The sequence below is a fragment of the Ochotona princeps genome, chromosome 10, assembly GCF_030435755.1.
Source record: "Ochotona princeps isolate mOchPri1 chromosome 10, mOchPri1.hap1, whole genome shotgun sequence".
In the NCBI taxonomy this organism is placed as follows: Eukaryota; Metazoa; Chordata; class Mammalia; order Lagomorpha; family Ochotonidae; genus Ochotona; species Ochotona princeps.
Genome location: NC_080841.1, coordinates 34,506,410 through 34,519,237, shown reverse-complemented (window position 1 = coordinate 34,519,237; position 12,828 = coordinate 34,506,410). Strand labels below are relative to the sequence as shown.

Here is a 12,828-nt window from a genome sequence, read left to right as displayed (position 1 = left end):
AATTTCATGTCATTTAAACTTTCTCTATGGGCTATGTTTTGAGTTTTGTCATACAAACTTTTTAGCCTCTCCCTGGAAGACAAGCCCTGTCAGGCAAGAGCCTCTGTTTTGCTTATTGCTTTATTTCCAGGCCTGGCGCATAGTGAACGATTGGTGAATGCACTCTGTGCTCTTTACTCTCTTGTGTTGTCAGTTCTTTGCTGATAAGCATTTGACCAAAGCTGAGGCATATTACTTAGCAAAAACTTACACAGCACCACTTTGTGCTGAGTAATATTCTGAATACCTTATAACTAGTAACTCAATTAATCATCACACTCTTGTAATGTAGAGTAGATTTTAGTATTTGCTTTGCCCCCTTTTCCTAAGTGAGCAGCTAAAGCACAGGGACTAAAGTGTCAAGTAGCTAGTAAATAGCTCAGGTCAATTAGTGGTAGATAATACAGCCAAGAGCTAAATCCAGGTGTTCTGGCTCCTCAGTTACCTTTTTCACTGCTACGATATATGCTCACAAGGTGTCTGAGTATTAGCACATTTGTGGGCATTGCTTCCTATCTTGCTGGAGGGTCTTGCTTGAGTTACAATGCAGCCAGGTTCTCTGTGTCCTCTGACCTTCTGCATCTCATAGAGAAATGGTCTCTCCTCCTATTCCTATGGGAAGGTACTTCAAAATATTTGGGCAGAGGGACATGCAAAATAGCTCAAGTAGGTAATCCTCCACTTCCAAGCACCAACATCCCATATGGTTGCTGGTTCGTGTCCCAGCTGCTCCACTTCTGATCCAGTTCCCTGTGTGTGACCTGGAAAAGCAGTGGAGGAGGACCCAAGTCCTTGAAACCCTGCACCCGCATGAAACACTTGAAAGAGGCTCATGGCTTCAGCTCAGATCGACTCAGCTGGTCTGAAGCATCACATGGAAGATCTTTCTCTGTATTTCTCTGTGTAGATCTTGTTTTCCAATAAAAAAAGGTCTTTTTAAAGTTTGTGCAAAATTAGAATTAAAAGGTATATTTCTTTGGGCATGAAAAATTCAAAATGCATTTGCTTTTTCAAGACTTCACATGTCTTGTTTATTTTTAATTCTTTGGCATTGTCACAAATGCCAACCCTGATTTAGTTCTTCCAGGAGTGATTTCTTCTGTTTGCTTTGCTCTCTTGAAATTCTAGTAAAGATGTGTTGATTGGCATAACGGCCTCTGCCATGCTGCTGATCCTCCTCTTTGTCAATATTTTCACTGTCTAGGACGTTACTGTGGTACCTCCATGCCCCATCCCATCACATCTTTCGGCAGTGCCCTGACGCTGAGGTTCATATCTAATTTTGGAAGGACTTACCATGGTTTCCATGCTACATATGCTGCATCATCATCAGGTGAGAAGCAAATAGCAAAGTGGTCCTCCTAGGCTATGAAGCAACATCCTTAATGTGTTATTTGGTATTTGTACTCTTAAGTTGGAAGCTAGTTTCCTGAGATCACCTTTGTGCCTTACCTGACCCTCTTCTTGATAAGATTAGCATGTTATAAATTCTAGCAGTAGAGAACCCTAAATTGATTGGAGCCTTAGCTGGAAATCTGGCTGTATTTTGAGCTAAAGACTGGGATCTAAGGTGTCTTGCTTGTCAGTATCTTGATGCCTGCTCTTGTAACATGCTAGTTAAAGCAGCCCCTGACTGATGGGACCCAGGGATTTCTCTTAGGGATGGACACCCTCACGTGCTAGTCTCATCTCCCAGGCCTCTCTGCTAGGCTCAGGCAGAGTGGGTGTGGACCGGGTTGGCAAGATGCCCACAGTGCATGGAGAACAGGGAAGATCAGGGCCACCCACCCCTAGGGTGTCTACCCAGGAGAGAGTACGGTTGTCTACTAGAAGTTAAGAGCCATTGGACACCATGAAAATTGTGGCTATTCTAGTTTTTTCCTGAGCAGGAAAAGCTGGAATACCAATATAACTTTCTTTTTTAGGCCAGCATTGATGATAATTCTGGTTTAAAGAAATGTCTGTAAGCTAAAAAAACACATCTTTCATTTCCCACAGTTGGATTTTGTGGGGGAAAAGATACTGCAGAGATTCCTTCTGAGCCAATGCACTAAAGGGCTCCTAGATTTCAGTTTTCAAAAACTTCCCTTGCAGTATATGACATGGAAGGCTTTTTAAAATGTGAGATGGCAAAGCCATATGATTTCTGCTGATAATGGCTCCACCATTCTTTCTTCTTTATCATGTGGTGGTGATCGTGTGGTAAAATGGTCTTCCCTTTGATCCTTGCTCTCACACTCATTTTATTTCTCATCTAGCTTGTGGTGGAAACTTCTACATGGCTGAAGGCAGGTTCGACAGCCCTGGCTACCCAGACATTTATCCCTCTAATGTGGAATGTGTCTGGAACATTATCAGTTCCCCTGGCAACCGGTTCCAGCTGTCTTTCATGTAAGTCCTTTTCTGTGGTGTATTGTTTCAGTATCAATGAATCTGCAGGAAGGAAGCAGTGTTACTAATAGGATGGACGACTAACAGCACATGTGTCCAAGCAACTGTTGAAAGAAAAAAATGTGGTGGGAACTTTATGAAGTCTTTTTCCAAACTTCCTCTGTTTTAATCATAGTTTGAGTTATAAATAGCATTGAGAATCTCTCGAGAATGCTTCCATAGTCCTGTTTAATGTTAACAGAAGTACTTGAACTGTTGGTGAATATATTTATGAAAAGTTCATGGTCATAAAGAACAGTGATTTTGTTTATCCTTGGTTTTAGACACGTTTAGGTTCTTTCAGGGAATCACTGATATTCTCTCTGCCAGCAGAGCCCTCCATCTCTTAGAAGCCTTTTTTACCCACAGACCCCAATCCACCTTTCGGTCTACTACTATCAGTAAAAGGACTTGAGAAACTTTGGGAATTTGGTAGCTGATGTGTGGAATCACTTTCACGATCCTCACTGAACTGTAACAATTTTGACATGCAAACTCAGGTGACAGACTAGGATTCTGTCACATTCAGAGTGCTCCCAGGTTAAATTAAACAACAATAATAGATTTTCCCAGAACTGGAGCTAAAAAGTACACAGGGAAAGTGCAAATGGCCAGTTTAATCAATCGTCAAAAAGGTACCTGTGATATAGGAATGGAAGCTAAGCAAATATTGAAAAATAATATTTTGTCATTTGCATTGCCATTCAGAACTGAAAGTTATTTATCATACTATATTATGTATTGGTGAATATAGTTGAAATTATAAATTCCGTGTCCAAAATTGTATAGGTATTTTATAAGTATCAAATACTGTAAGTTTTGGGAATACTAGCCTGTTTATTCAAAAGTCTTGTTCTCCTGCCTACCAATGCAGATATGTTCATCAGAAACTGAGTAAAACTATAAGCTTACAGTCCTAATTGTGGGCAAAGTTTAAATATCTCAAACTTCTTTCCTCAGCCCACCAATCCTTTCTTTAATCAACCAGTCACTCAGTGCCTCTTCAGGGTACACATGGCATTGTATTAAGACAGAGACACCCTGTGCTTGCCTGAAGGCAGTGCAAGTTGAAGCCACCATATGGGAAAAGGTTTTAGCTTTTCTTTGTCTTCACTAAGAACACAAAGATAGATATGGGCAGAAGAAAGATTTATGTATTTTTATTTACTTAGAAGGCGTAATGACAGACAGAAAGATAGAGCTTCCAAACATTTGTTCGCCCCCAAGTGACTGTAGCAGCCAGGGCTGGCTCAGGATGAAGCCAGAATACAGAAAATCCATCAGGGTTTCTTGTGTGGGGAGAAGGGACACAGGTACTTGAGCCATTGCCTGCCACTTCTCTGGGTTCACATCAATAAGAAGTTGAATAAGAAGTGAAATGGTGCCTTGAACTCAGGTACTCTGAAATTGGATGCTGTTGTCTCAAGTGGTGTCCTTACCATAGTGCCCAACATCTAAATATAATTTTTACTTGAAGCATATTTATGTTTTTATTCTACACTTATTTATTATATTTCTACTGTATGCTACACACAGAGCCAACACACATTACTCTCAATCTAAATGTTTGCATGTGATGAATAAAACACATTTTCTGGAGCCATGTTGTGGCATAGCAATTAAAACTGCTGCCAGCAACACTGTGTCTCATATGAATTCCAGTCAGTGTCACAGCTGCTTCCCTTTTGATCCAGCTCCCTGATGATCACCTGGGAAAAGCAGTGGAGGATGGCCAAGTGTTTGGGCCCCTGACACTCATATGAGAGATCCCGAAAAAGCTAACAGCGTATTCTGGCTCAGACCTTACTATTATAGGCACTTAGGGGAGTGAACTAATACATAGAACATCTCTCTCTCTCTCTCTCTCTCTCTCTCTCTCTCTCTCTCTCTCTCTCTCTCTCTCTCACTTGCTCTTTCTCTAACTCTGACTTTCAAAGAATAAGCCTGTCATTTAAAAAAAATTCGTTTTTCATAAGTTAAAACCCAGAGTCCTTCACATAGCCTTCTAGGTCCCATAATGCCAAATAAAATGGCTCCTTTTTGGTAGTTTCTCCTTGGCCTTTCCTGTTGTCAGCGTTGTTGACAACTGATGTTCAGAAGTTGCCAGCACCTGGACTAGGTTCTAAAGTGTAGACAGGTAAACTGGAGTCATTGTTGTGTCTTAGTGGGTTAAGCCTGCAGCATTTGCGTGTATGTATCAAAGCACCAGTTAGAGTGCTGATTGCTCCACCTCTGAACCATCTTTTCCCAGGCAGCTTCTGTTGCCTAAGTATTTGGGTCCCTGAAACCTATACAGGAGACCCAGATAGAATTAATTCCTCTTGGGCCCAGTACAATAGCCTAGTGGCTAAATCCTCACCTTGCAAGTGTCAGGATCCCATACGGGCATTGGTTTGTGTCCTGGCTATTCCACTTTCATTCCAGCTCCCTGCTCGTGTCCTGGAAAGCAGTGGAGGATGACCCAACGCTTTGTCTCTCTGAACCTGCATGGGAGACCTAGAAGAAGCTCCTGGCTCTTGACTTTGGGTAGGCTCTGCTCTGGCTACTGCAACCACCTAGGGAGTGAACCAGCAGACAGAAGATCCTTCTCTCTGTATCTCTTCTCTCTGTAAAATCTGGTTTTCAAGCAAAAATAAAATAAATCTTTAAAAAAAAATTACTGGCTCTAGGCTTTTGCCTTGCCTAGTTCTGGCAGTTGTGGCCATTTGAAGAGTGAGCCAGCAGATAGAAGATGTCTTTGTCTCTGTGTGTCTTCCTCTGTCTCTGCAACTCTGTCTTTCCAAGAACATAAATCTTAAAGGAAAAAAGCATATTATAAAATCTAAAACAATAAAATAAATCTTAACACGAATAGGAAAGACCTCAGTTCTTCATAAACTATCACTAACTCAATGTCAGTGTACTGTCTAAGTTAGATTTATTTATTCTATAAAGAGATAATAATAATAAACTTCTAGGGACATAGCTAAAATTAAAGATGTCAAATTTGAAACGTAGCACACAGCAGAGGTTGTGTGAGTGCCAATTCTCTGTCTTTGCCATTTCTGCAACATCTTCTATTGGAGTTCAGATATCTCCAAGTGGACAGTGCTGAGCTCTTTTTCTGAAATATGAAAGAAAACAAGTTTCATACACTGTACTGTTGAAGGGGCATGAATTCTAACTACCAGATAGGAAAATCTAAGTGAGTCAGCATTTTCCTTCCTCCCCTGTGAGACGTTAACTTGCATTTCTTTGTACTCCTTGTTTTTTATTTTTTCAAGGGAATTTTGTAGAGTTCAAGATGCTTCCTTTTATGAAAATGATAATCAGAAGGGTTTTATGGTGAGGCCTCGTCTAAACTACATCCAGATGGTGCTGAGAAACGTTTCCCTGGGGGGCGTGACACACATAGGCTGAAGGCAGTTTTGAAAATACAGGGTTGGGCAAAAAAAAAAAAAAAAAAGAAAAGAAAAAAGAAAATACAGGGTTGGGCTTGTGGACCCTGCAGTGAAATTGAATAGGGAGAAAAGCTAAGGGAATTATGGCTGAATCTGCAGCAAAAGAGAGGGAGGAGAAGTGAAACCAAAAGAAATTTTTTTGTAAAACAGATATTTAAGGTTATTCACAGAAACTGTATTTTATGCTTGCAGGGCACTTTTCAAAAGTGGCTGGGCTTGATTCAAGAAATGAAATGAGATAATGAGAAACAGTGCCTTGTACTATTTCAGTTCTACGTTGTATTTTTACTAACAGATCTTAGCTACAGGGTAAATTTGCTTATGAAATGTATAGGCCTAAAACAAAGAATTCTAAGAACATTCGAACTTTTTTTCAAATGTTCATAGAATTCTTTGTTTTTGGCCTATCCAATAACAAAAAGTTTGAGTGGATTCTTGCAGGTTTGGCTGTAGGAACTGCATTATTTCTAATGTAGTATCTTGGCGACTGTCTTAACACAACACCATACTACTCTAGCACTTAGGGAAGACCTTCACTTTAATTTCCTGAGCCATGATACCAGACTTTGATGTGCGTAATTGCTAGATTTGATACACAAGATTTGCTGGGATCTTGCTAAATGCAAGCTTTGATTCTGGTGGCTGGTGGGGCCTGCTTCTTTATCTCAAACTCTCACAGGATACAGAGGCTGCTGGACTGCATACCACACTGTAAAAAGGTTTTAGAGGCCATGCCTGTGGAAAATAATCTCCCTTTCTGCTTCTGGTGGAGCAGCAAAAAAAAGGTTGACTTATTTCACAGTGTTGTTAATATTAAGCTAATAAAACTGAGGTTGAATTTAAGTGCTAAACTTGGCAGCCATCCTGAAGATAGATTCAGAACATCTCCCTTGCCAAAAGTGATAATAGATAGACATTTTGGATAATATTCTTAGAGCATTGGATTCTCACTGGAACATTATGGAAGTAAGACAAATAGACAGATGTATCCTTTGCTTTGTCCCAAGTGGATGCTTCTTGATTTCTTCTGTTTCTTCACTATCAGTCACAGCTTGCTGCTGAAATGCATGTACAATATAGTGCAGAGGATCTGTACTGTAACACCCCACCTTGATGGGATCATAGAAGCAGGTGACTCACACTGTTCTGGTGAGAGTTCTACTGAGTCCAGGATATTGCTGGAGAGGCTGTGGGTGGAGCAGAGCTGCACAGCCAGCTTACGCCTGTGCTCTGGTGCACCATGACTGCTTGGAGGCATGCCTGACATTGATTCTATGCAGGGCTTGACATGGCCAGAGCCTCTAGACTGGTTGGTTGTTTCTTAGCGTCTTCACCCATTCACTGAGACAAAGCGCCATGGGAGCAAACTGCTCACCAACATGTGAAATCTTATATACATGTGTGCTTTCTGGTCACCACATATTTCTATGTTTTTCAGTCCTCGCTGTCTGGTCTATAGTCTAACTGGAACATTCTTTCTTCCTTTCTTATCTTCTTCTATTTTTTTTTCCTGCAAAATCTCGCTCCAGTAACTGATGGAAAACCAATACTGTGCAGCAATATCTTATACTTTTTTTCACTGTTAATTACTTTTTTTTAAAGATTTTTAAAAAATGAATGTTAAGTGCAGATGTAGACAGAGAAGGAAATCTTCCATCCACTTGTTCACTCCCCCAAATGCCTCAATGTTCAGAGCTGAGATGATCCAAAAGTGGGAGCCTGGAGCTTCTTCCAGATCTACATGCGTGAAGGGGCTATAGGACTTGAGCCATCTTCTGCTGTTTTCCTAGGTCATGGGCAGGGAGCTGGATTGGAAGTGCAGCAGCTTACCCATACGGGATGCTGGCACTGCAGGCTGAGGATTATCTTGCAAAGCCAGCACCAGCACCACACTGGCCCCCAAATTACTATTTTTCTAAACTACTTTTAAATAAATAAAATATTACTACATGCTTTCTCATTAGATCAGCATGCTATACCACCACACTGCCCCTGAGTACATCATTGTTCATATATCTCACTTTCTAGAATGTATGTTCCCTGAGAAGAAGCACATAATTTATTTCCTTTGTTCTTTTCTCCATGAAAGTGTCTGGCAGTATAGTGAAGAGTTTAAAAATATTTGAATGGATTTTTAAGATGCAGTTTATGGGCTCAGTGTAATGGCCAGACTCAATGGCTAAATCCTTACCTGCACCGATTTGTGCTGTGCCTGCTCCATTTCCCATTCTGCTCCCTGCTGATAGCCTGGGAAGGCAGTAGAAGATAGCTCAAAGATTTGGGACCCTGCACCTGCATGCGAGACCCAGAAGAAGCTCCTGGTTCCTGGCTTCAATCAGCTCAACTCCAGCCATTTCAGTGATTTGGGAAGTAAACCAATGGATGTAAGATCTTTCTGTGTGTCTCTGCTTCGCTCTGTAAATCTGATCTACCTTTCCAATAAAAATAAATAAATTATACATATAAAAGAAGAAGAAGGGCCCGGTATAGTACCCTAGCAGCTAAAGTCCTTGCCTTGACTGTGCCAGGATCCCTTATGGGTGCTGGTTCATATCCCGGCTGCCCCACTGCTCATCCAGCTTCCTGCTTGTGGTCTGGGAAACAAGTCAAGGATGGCCCAAAGCCTTGGGACTCTGCACCCACATGAGAGACCCAGAAGAGGTTCTGAGCTCCTGGCTTCAGATTGGCATAGCTCTAATTGTTGCAGCCACTTGGGGAGTGAGCCATTGGATGAAAGATCTTCCTCTCTGTATATCTGACTTTGCAATAAAAATAAATAAATCTTAAAAAAAAGAAGAAGATAGTTTCTAAGCTGTAGTTAGATACTTTAAGGAAATCCTACTGATTTTTGCATATTATCTTACTATTGAGTATTATCTTCATAGTCTCTAGGACAAGGAAACTGTCTCTCATTTGTTTTGGTTTTTAGAAAAGAGCTAGCAAGTACAGTGCTCAGTAAATGTTTATAGAATGAATGAGCTCTTTGAATATGGATTTAGAATTCTTCTAATCCTTGTGATCCTTATTCCCACCTTCCTTATTTTGTTACATTGGCTACTTCTCACTGTGTACATAACATAAAAAGATGAGAGTACATTTTCTTGGGTTATTTCTGATTCAAAGAGCATGTTTCATTATTTCATTATTTACTTTTAAGTATGTTTTTTGTAAGTTTTTGGTATACATTTATCTGGTTATCATCAGTCCTTTTCGAAGTTTTTGATGACTGGGTATTGAATTCTGCCAAATATTTTTGCATCTATTACTATTCTTTAAGTATGCTGTGGTTAATTGCTGTAATAGATGTTCTAATGTTAAATTGTGGAAATAGGTTAGGTAAGATTTGCAAATTTTACAAATTTATGGATTCCTTTTCCCTGCTATTTTATGTATGATTTTTCATCTGTACAATATTAAGTAAGAAGGACTTAAAATTTCCGTTCACTTTTCAACCTTTACTTTCTTTTGTTCTCAGTTACACTCAGTAAGTTGAAGAATTTATTCTCTCTGTTTTCCTTCCTGTTTTTGGTGCAGTTGACATAAAATTGACATTTAAGGTATTGACTTGTTTTGTTGAAGCTTTATTAGAACTTTCCTATGAATTCATTACTCAGCAATTCTATGTATCTCCATTAAATAGAAGCTACTCATTTCTTCATCCCCCTAGTCTTTGGTCACCTCTGTTCTTGTTTATTTTGTTTTTTCTAAGGTGTATTTGTATTTATTTGAAAGTCAAAGTGAGAGTGAGATTGAGGGACAGGAAAGGATGTTCCATCCTTTTGTGCACTCTGGAAGAGGCCACAGTCAGGGTCAGGGTCAAGAGCTTACTCCAGGTCTCCCATGGGGGTGCAGGGACCCAAGCTTACTCCAGGTCTCCCATGGGGGTGCAGGGACCCAAGCACTTAGGCTATCCTCCGCTGCACCTTTTAATGAATGTTAACAACAGTTCCAGCTTCTCCACATCTTCATCAACATTTGTTTTCCAATTTTTTTTTCATTGTGGTCATTCTGCTGGGTTGGAGGCATTATGTCATGGCTTTGATTTACATTCTCCTGATGACTAGCAATGTTAAATATTCGCTCATGTACTTATTGGTTACTCACATATATCTTCCTTTCCGAAATTTTGGTTGCTTATTATCTTTTTATTTGAAACACAAAGAGACCCTTTAAAAGTAGTAACTTATTTTGAATATTTAGGTAAAGTGAAATTTTTTGAAATAGGTACAGGACCTCATGATCAAAATGGAAGTTCTGAAAAGTTCTAGTAAACATAACTAGTCTAATTAATATGGGATTCAGGATAATCCCAAACTGTGTTCTACCAAAGCAGTCCCCTTAAATATTCACACCCACATTCCTCCCCCATCAGATCCTTCCAGTTGGAGGACTCTCAGAATTGTAGCAAAGATTTTGTGGAGATCCGGGAAGGAAACGCCACGGGTCAGTTGGTGGGACGCTACTGTGGAAACTCTCTCCCTCACAACTACTCATCCATTATGGGACACATCTTATGGATCAGATTTGTCTCGGATGGCTCAGGAAGTGGCACTGGCTTCCAGGCCTCGTTCACTAAGGGTAAGTTAATTCTGTTGTTGTGATGACCTACAAAATAGGCTTTACAAACTAGTGTTTGTAAACATCAACAGTAACATCAACAGTGTTTTCAGTAATGCATTAGGCAAGAACAATTCAATACAGTTTTCTCCTGTGGTGCCTCTCTGAAATCATTTTATCATGTATTAGAATCACTAAATGATATGTGAGTGGTTCATTAAAAGTGAAGGCATTTGATTGTATTGAATTTTTTTTTAAGATTTTATTTTATTTTTATTACAAAGTCAGATATACTGAGAGGAGGAGAGATAGAGAGGAAGTGGAGCTGCCGGGATTAGAACCAGCAGCCATATGGGATCAAGGTGAGGACCTTAGCCACTAGGCCACACTGCTGAGCCCAAACAACTCAAATTCAACATACCGTATGATCCAGCAATAGCACTCCTAGGAATATATCCAGAACACTTGTTTTATGAGAAACCAACATGCACTCCTATGCTCATAGCAGCACAATCAGTAATTGCAAAAACATGGAAGCAACCAAAATGCCCATCAACAGAGGATTGGATAAGAAAGCTATGGTTCATCTACTCTATGGAATACTACTCAGCTATTAAAAAAAACAAAATGCAGTTCTTTGTGGCCAAATGGGCCAAACTGGAAACCATAATGCTAAGGGAAATAAGCCAATCACAAAAGGTTAAATACCACATGTTTGCCTTAATTTAAGATGATATGATGTTATGTATAACATGTTATGTTTTGAATGTTATATGTTGTGTATAAACTAAAATTGAAGTGTAGGTGAGGTGGTCACAGAAGGTGGCTGGGAACTCGCATTTACTTTTAACATATTGGTTACTCATTACTATGTCAATTAATTCCATAATGATGTAAATTTTTGCTGATGGTATGTTGGAGCTTTCAATTGACTGGGATGATACTCTGCTAGCTCTGTCTTCAGACCAGAGAGGGTATACCTAAGAAGCCGTTGAACTTGACTGGACAATAAGATGCTGGACTCTGTGTTTGGTATACGCTTGCAATGGGGGAATCTCAACTGAACTTGAGCTGTGGTTATGCAACAAGGTGGAGGAATCCACCATGGTGGGAGGGTTTGGGGAGGGGTGGGAGAACCCAAGTATCTATGTAACTGTGTCACATAATACAATGTAATTAATGAAGTTAAATAATAAATAATTAAATAAAAAAAAAAGAGGGAGAAAACAGTAAAAAAAAAAAAAAAGTGAAGGCAAACATTCACAGTGATTTTTGTATTCTCTTAAAACTTTAATTTCCTACCCCAGTGTTAACTTGGTTTTTTTCATAATACTGTGTTAAAGAGATTTCCAATGTAGTTCAGATTTGGTGTATTTATGTAATATATTACATTTAATCATACAAAATCCATAATCTTTAAATTAAAGGCGGCCTAATTCTGGGATTAACTCAGATGTCCCAGCGTTATAACTGTAGTCTTCTTCCAAAAGACAAAATCATGAAATACTTTTGGTTTTTAATCAGGATTTCCCTAACTGCTTGTTCTATATGTTGTTACAAGCAGTCAGTTTATCTTAAAACAGTGTTTTAAAACATGTGCCTTTTTATTGTGTGACAACACACAATAGGTATGCCAAAATTTGGGAATGGGCCTGGTATCCTCATACCCTGCCCACATCTCCTTGGGACTGAGGACTCCCTTTCACATGGGAAGTTGCTGCCTCCTTGCATAGCAAGCAACCTTCTAAGGAGCTGGAATTCCATTCACAGTGTCACCTTTTTCCAAGGAACTAATGGACAGCCCAGAAACGAAAAGGGAAGCAGTATTTCTTTCAATAGTTGGAAAGGAATCACAGTTAATGAAAAGCCCATCCTTTTTAATATCCTCTGCCTATTTAACCATTCAATTAAAGAACTATACTAAGTAAATCTGATTTACTGCTATGTTTTCTCTTCCTAGTGTTTGGCAATCATAATATTGTGGGATCTCATGGGAAAATTGCTTCTCCCTTATGGCCTGGAAACTACCCGCATAACTCCAATTACCAATGGATAGTAAATGTGAATGAATCTCAGGTTATCCATGGTAGAATTTTGGAGATGAACACTGAAGAAACAACAAACTGCTATTATGACAAATTAAAGGTAGCTTCTACATGCAATCAACTTTTTATGCATTTTGGATTTTGGTGAATTGCTGTTGTCAAAAATAAACCCAAGTTAATGTTCTTTCAAAGAGTTGCAAGTCATACAGAATGGTCTGCCCTAAATTCATGATTACCGCCTCTTAAAAGCGGTTTTAATACTGTATTTGTTATTTGCATTTCTGTGTCTAAAATTTTGTATGTTTTAGTATCATTGT

General features: G+C 39.5%; 1 protein-coding gene across 1 annotated transcript in view; it reads left to right on the top strand.

Moving 5' to 3' along the window:
• CUBN (cubilin) overlaps positions 1 to 12,828 on the top strand; it is a 218,977-nt gene that overhangs the window by 122,692 nt on the left and 83,457 nt on the right. Inside the window, exons 35-38 of the mRNA XM_058669299.1 lie at positions 1,244 to 1,372; positions 2,298 to 2,430; positions 10,282 to 10,487; positions 12,427 to 12,611. Coding sequence (XP_058525282.1) covers positions 1,244 to 1,372; positions 2,298 to 2,430; positions 10,282 to 10,487; positions 12,427 to 12,611 — 653 coding nt within the window. The remainder of the gene's footprint in view (positions 1 to 1,243; positions 1,373 to 2,297; positions 2,431 to 10,281; positions 10,488 to 12,426; positions 12,612 to 12,828) is intronic.